This window comes from Esox lucius, chromosome 12, assembly GCF_011004845.1.
Source record: "Esox lucius isolate fEsoLuc1 chromosome 12, fEsoLuc1.pri, whole genome shotgun sequence".
NCBI lineage: Eukaryota > Metazoa > Chordata > Actinopteri > Esociformes > Esocidae > Esox > Esox lucius.
Genome location: NC_047580.1, coordinates 12,709,887 through 12,716,575, shown reverse-complemented (window position 1 = coordinate 12,716,575; position 6,689 = coordinate 12,709,887). Strand labels below are relative to the sequence as shown.

Here is a 6,689-nt window from a genome sequence, read left to right as displayed (position 1 = left end):
CCCAGAAGGTAAACAACGTCACATATGAGCACCAGTTGACTCTACTAACATCTCTCCCTCTTTCCATGTCTTTCTCCTCAGGCCGGTAGTGCCTGGTCCACTGGAGGGATCTAGTCATGTAGTGGCACTGTGGGTTCTCTTCCTCTTTGACGCTTCACCTCGCTGGTGTACTAACCGCCTGATGGAGCAGATGGCAGCAACGCACCTGTCTCACACACACACCTGTTTTGAGGTTGTTTATTACGATGTCTATTTTAGTTCCTGGTGAATTTTAGTTCCTGGTGAAATAACCATAATTCTTCATGTCGGTGTTGTTTTGTTTCTTTCGTTTTTGCCTCTCCTTTATGCACTTGCTTCCATCACACCTCACATCCACAGTATATGGGCAAAAGTTCGCTGTTATTCCCATGCATTCTCTATTCAAATAACATATTGACCAAGACAAATATTACCTGAATACCAGACAGGATTGCAGTTACATTGAAGTTTTTGAGTGTAATCAGCTGCTTTGTTTTTAACTAATTACATAAAATGCAAGCAAATCTGTTGAATTAGGTGCATAATTTCACTACAGACGTGGTTTAGAGTGAAGAGTACTATTTATCCTGTGTGGCAATTAGAAACTGAGCAACAGTGAAGCCAACTGATCGGTGCTCATTGTTCTAACAGATAAATAAAAAAAATATTGTAAGTACTTTTGATCAGCAAGCGGCTCTCTTTTGTCAAATCTTTTGTGAGCAAAGATCACAACAACATTAGAGGACGACTTTCGAAATATGATTAATTGATTGACGTAATGTTAATCGTAATTTCATTTTCAATAAATTGACGCAGATTTCTAAAAACATCTATGTCATTACAAGGTATTGTGTGTAGACTGAAAGCAAATGCCCCTAAGACAGAAGCTTGTAAAAGGCCTTGAAGAAAAAATAAAGTTCTTCAGAAGTCATTGTTTATTGTTTTGGCAGTGATGCCAGCACAAAGGTTTATGGGGCTATAGACATGTTGAGTCATGAGAACACATTGAGAACCTCCTAAAATGGTCAAATCTGATGTGTAAAGCACAGTCTCATGAAAATCATATTAATGTGGCTCTTTTGTAATCATACATGTGGAAACCAATGTTGCTAAACTGTAAACGATTCTTACCTGCAGTGTACTCCAATTGTGGCAGTGACCAATTTGTAGCTTCTTTGACTCTGTTTTCCAGCACATTTCAACTGATACAATGGCTAGGGGGTTAAAGTGCAGACTATTTTTATTCAAAGGTATTGTCATCCATATCAGATTCAATATATAAAAAAATACAGCACATTTTGTACATAGTCTTCCTATTTTAAAGTACTAACAAGTATTTGACCAACTGGTCACAGATGTTTCTTATTAGAGACGTGTGAAGTTAAAGAATTTGCATTACATATTTTTATTTTCCTTTAGCAAGGAGTATTTCACAAAACATAACACAAAACTGAAACAGGAAATACAAAAAAAACCATATCTTCCAGTGCTGGACTGTTTAAAAATACAAAGGAAATCAGAACTAGACAAGAGACGTCTAAAGCTAAATTTGATCACAAGTTTTCCAAAACCTCCAGTAAAATGTAGGCTTCTATAGTTGTTCAATGCCTAAAACTTTCAAACACTGACCTCTATTGGTCATTTTATTTAATAATTTAGGAATAAGCAATTTCACTCCACCAATGGCATAGCTGGTAGCATTACAGTATGGAATACATACCAGGAACTTCATTGCTACTTCTCCTCAGACTTTCCCCGTCCCCTAGTCAGGCATCATACCTTTTACTCACTTCTCACCTCTCCACTAGTCAAGAATCAAAACTGCACTAGTCAAGCATCACACTTCTCAGACTTCACATCTCCCCATGTCTATTATCCCCCTCCTTCTCAATTCTCACCCCTCCCTTGGTCAGGTATCAATCCTGGACATGTTAAATGTCACCCCTCCTTCTCACCTCTCCCCTGGTCAAATATCAACCATGCACTAGTGAAACGTCACCCTTCAACGTATTTCTTTCACACTCAATGAGTTACAAGTGACCTAAACGACAGGCTACTCTGGCTGCATTCACACCTAATTCTGATCTTTTGTCAAAACAGATGATTTGACGGGCCCAAAGACGAAAGATTGGATTAGAACTGGGCTGCCTGTGTTAATGCAACCTTTTGGAAAATGAGGTATCAAGACAAATGACCGCTTTTAAATGGAACTAACAGCCTATGCTCTAGGGCAGTGGTTTCCAACTCCAGTCACAGAGAACACCCAATAGTACATATCTGAAACAGCGTGTCAACTACAGTAATTATCAGGACCTCACTGAGTTGAATTGGGTACACTTGTCTGGGGTTACAACAAACATGTGAATGTGAATATCAACTATCTACTTCAGTTCCATACTGGGTTATGCCGGCAACAGAACAGGTTTGCTTAGTGTTTGGTCATTTGGTCACATTTTCTGTTGACTATGATATAAACCTTTTGAAACAAGGACATCCCAGTAAGTGATACATCTAGTTTTCAAGTGAGGCATTATAAATTGACTACCCGGTTGCAATATGTTTGAATTACAACCAGGTAGTCAAACTATCTAATGTCCAGTCAGGAGTATGTCCTGACTGAACTATAGCAGACTCAGAGGCACGATCTGATCTATTTAAAACCTGTTTACACATGCAAACAAACCCAAACACACACACACACACACACACACACACACACACAGACGGCAAGCAAATTGTATGGAGGACAGACACAGGTCCTACTGACAAATGCACCCTGTTAAGGAGACAATTGCCAATGACAACTGACTTGTTAATCCTGGGAAAGCCTCTGGATAGGTTGTTCTCCAAACTGGTACATTATTGTAAGTTTATTTAATGCTGTTAACTCTGCCACTGCCGCTCTCTCTGCCATGTTGACGGGGCATTCTGCATATCTAGTGTGCTGGTATAATGTTACAGACCGTCATGTCTATTTTAATACCCCCCCCCCACTCTCAGTCCCAATCCTCTATTCCTCCTCTAACGTTGTAGGTTCAACAGATCCAGTTTGAGCCTCCAGAGTTTGAGATGGACCAGCAGGTTATGGTGCCTGGTCAGGCCGAACATGGACTGCTTCTGCGGAGCCAGCTGGAGAGGATGTGGAGGGCTAGGGAGCTGACTGACGTGGTTCTTCTGGCCGACGGCATTCCCTTCCCCTGCCACCGGGTGGTGCTATCCGCCTTCAGCCCTTACTTCCACGTAAGATAACGATACTTGTTTCCGTATCTATCATTTTATCGTCTGTAGACGTTTTCTTTTATCCTCACCCGATTGTCTCCCCAGGCCATGTTTACCTGTGGTCTGAAAGAGACCCGTGGAGGGGAGGTGCCTCTCAGGGACACGCCTGCCCAGAGCCTTAAGCTGATCTTGGGGTACATGTACTGCTCCTATCTGCCTCTCACCCACGAAAACATCCAGGGTGTGGCCGCTGCTGCCTTCCTGCTGCACATAGACGGGGCATTCAGGTGGGTCCTGATGGCTAATGGTAGCAAAGCTATTAGACGTACTAAATGAACCTAACTGTTACAGATTGTGCCAGAGCTACATGGTGGAAAGCATGGACACTTCCAACTGTGTAGGACTGTACCACTGGGCCAGAAATCTTGGGGCCACTGACCTGGCAGACCTTGCCCTGAGATACCTGTGTCGTCACTTCACCCAGGTAGGAAAGAATCATTGAGTTTGGACATTTTTCTGCCCGTTTTTCTGCCCGTCTTACAGGTAGCCTACTGGACGGAAGTCGATTTGGTCGTAAGTTGGCAGAGGAATAATAACTTTGTACATTCAAGTCCCCCGTAGCCATGTTTGCATTTTCTCTTACTAAGCTCGCTCACAGCAGTAACTATTGTACGTCCTGCCTCCTGCCCAGAATCCCGCACCGCACCGTACCGACTGGCATGCGAGAATCTCATTTTTTACTTAGGTCACGGACGGTCGTAAGTCTGCGCGGACGTAAGTTGCATAGGTCATAAGTCGATGACTAACTGTACCTCCCTATGTTTATTTATCAACCTATTTGTGCAAAAGAAATGACCATCACTACCCTCTTTTCTCTTACCACCACCCTTTTTTACCTGCCTCTCCAGGTGTGTCAGGAGGAGGAGCTGTTGGAACTGGATGCCCAGAGTCTGGGGTGTTTACTGGGGTCAGATGACCTGAACGTGACCCAGGAGGAGTGTGTTCTGGAGCTGGTGCTGCGCTGGATAGAAAGGCGCAGGGGAGACGAGCAGAGTGAGGCCCAGGCCATCGAGCTCCTCAGACGGGTACGACTGGAGCTGATTGACCCCAACTTCCTCCGGAAAGCCAGGAGGAGAAACCCGGTGAGGCTGTACAGACAGATGGTTGGAGGCTGAAAAAGAAAAAGACTGTAGGGCTAAGTCTACCCTGCTAATTCCACCATTGCAGGTGTTGCTCCGGGATGCCGAATGCTTCGGGATGATCGATACGGCTCTCCAGACTTCCTGTCCCTCGGTGGCAGCTGCCACCCATCGCCCCACCCTGCGCTATGGGATGGCAACCACAAACTTGCTCCTCTGCCTTGGGGGTAGTGACGAGGGGGGTCTCCCAGCCCGCCGGGGGGGTCTGGCTGACCTCAGCTTCTGTTTCGCCCCCCAGGACAGAAAGTCGTACTACATCCCCTCTCCTGTCAAGGGGGTGGGATTGATCACGGCGGGGGCAGTCACACAGGACAACAACATAGTTGCTGCTGTAGAGGAGGAGGACGACAACAGGACCAAGAAACTGGCGATATACAGGTGAGTGTGTGTCTGTGTGGTGAGTCCGGGGGCGGGTGAAGGACAAAGGCTACTGAAGGGAAATAAAAGGTGGAGACGCTCCGGTATCGCAGGGATACTCCATATGTGTTCTTCTGTGCTCTGCTGTCCCAGATATGACCAGTCATGTGGGAGGTGGGAGGAGCTGTGTTGGGTGGGTTACAGGGACATGTATGCCATGGGGGCGCTAGGCGATGCCATCTACCTGCTGGGGGGCCAGATGAAGGTTAGGAACCATTATGTCATCACCAGCAGCGTTGAGAGGTGGTCAATGAAAAGGGGCGGGTCCTGGCTAAGCTTCGCCCCTCTGCCTCTCCCGGTGGCATGTCATTGCACGATCAGCCTCAGAGACCGCCTCTACGTGCTGGGGGGATGGACGCCACAGGTGAGCGGGGATGTCAGATTAGTCACACTTAAATAAATAAATCATCATCCCCAATGTGATTTTTACAATAACAGAAAATAATACTTAAAAGCTTTGTCTCACCGTCTTCATCCTCCAATCCTTCTTTTCACCAATGCCACCCCCCCAGACGGACCATCCAGACGATGAGCCAGACCGCTTGAGTAGCCGTGTGTTCCAGTTTGACCCAGGAAAAGACAGGTGGATGGAGTGTGAGAACATGAGGTACTCCCGCTATCGATGTGGGGTCGCTGCACTCAATGGAGAGATCTACATTCTAGGTCAGAACAAACATTTCACACTTCATCCGAATGGAAGCATTCATTAAAGGGCCCAAAAGTTATAAGTTGTACATGTATTTGTGATCCTCAGGAGGAATAGGATGTGAGGGGCAGGACCGTGGCCAATCACGTCGTTGTTTGAGCTCAGTGGAGATCTATAACCCAGAAGAAGACACCTGGAGGTCCGGGCCTACCCTCCCAACTCCCCTCCTCTCTCTCCGAAGCAACGCCTCTAACACTGGGGAGGTGGACGGCAAGCTGTATCTCTGTGGCTATTATAAGGGGGCAGGTGAGAACCAAATACATCTAGGTTGATAAATGAATAAATGAATGTATAAATGAATGAATAATCTTCAACAGGTCGCCATGAGGTTATTACCAAAGAGATCTTAGAGCTGGATCCCAAGGACAACGTGTGGACAGTGGTGGAGCGGCGAGCCGCCATGCATGACAGCTATGACGTCTGTCTGGTGGCCAACTTTAACCCGCGTGACCTTTCAACCCCCAACTCTGACCCCTGATGGATAAAGGACAAAACGCAACTGTTCTGATCACTGTCGGAAAGTGGCATAGGGCCTAGGATCATCCAGCAGTTTAAGCCACTGCCTCAGGTGCATATGTACCAGTGCACATGTACTCCAGTATGGGATGGAATTTAACCTATGCAGCAATGTGGGTTCTGTTCCGTCCCACTGCAAACTCCTAGATCTGTCCCCTTTCTCCTCACGACACATAGAGTACTATGAGGAAGTCTTAGGCCAGATGAGAAAATTGTTCAAAGTCATTCATTTGAGCAGTTATTGTATATTTGTTTGGAATAACACTAATTAGCATTGAACAAAAAAAAAAACGTTATTACAATGCAAAGCAAAAATTTAATATTCATACATTATTGTGTATTTAAAACATTTTGTGTAGCCTCTCTTAGAATGCAAAACTGAAGAAATTTGCTTTGGTAGACTTAGGTGAATTTTGTTTCTCAAGTAGTTCTATGATAAATTCTTCCAAGCATTTTGCAAGATTTTACATAATTCTTCTTTGACTTTAATGTTTTTTTGTTACACTCCCTGTCCACACAGCTTCAGTTAAGTTGAGGTTGCGGCTTTGAGGTAGGCCATTTACTGCAATGAATGTTCAATCTGTAGACTTCAAGTAGGTCTGGGATCATTATCG

General features: G+C 45.1%; 1 protein-coding gene across 4 annotated transcripts; it reads left to right on the top strand.

Annotated features, from left to right (window-relative positions):
- Positions 1-1,736: 1,736 nt before the first annotated feature.
- LOC105013876 (kelch repeat and BTB domain-containing protein 12) lies at positions 1,737-6,372 on the top strand. Of its 4 annotated transcripts, XM_034295922.1 has the most exons (10): positions 1,737-2,196; positions 3,052-3,258; positions 3,343-3,524; positions 3,589-3,721; positions 4,146-4,379; positions 4,465-4,814; positions 4,947-5,217; positions 5,366-5,516; positions 5,608-5,805; positions 5,877-6,372. In XM_034295922.1, the coding sequence occupies exons 2-10, from the start codon at positions 3,088-3,090 to the stop codon at positions 6,035-6,037; spliced, it is 1,851 nt and encodes a 616-aa protein (XP_034151813.1). In that variant the 5' UTR covers positions 1,737-2,196; positions 3,052-3,087; the 3' UTR covers positions 6,038-6,372. The 4 variants fall into 4 exon arrangements, with proteins under 4 accessions (XP_034151813.1, XP_034151814.1, XP_019907216.2 ...); XM_034295923.1 differs by lacking the exon at positions 1,737-2,196 and having other exon boundaries at positions 3,023-3,258; positions 3,343-3,431; XM_020051657.2 differs by lacking the exon at positions 1,737-2,196 and having other exon boundaries at positions 3,023-3,258; positions 5,088-5,217.
- Positions 6,373-6,689: the final 317 nt, after the last annotated feature.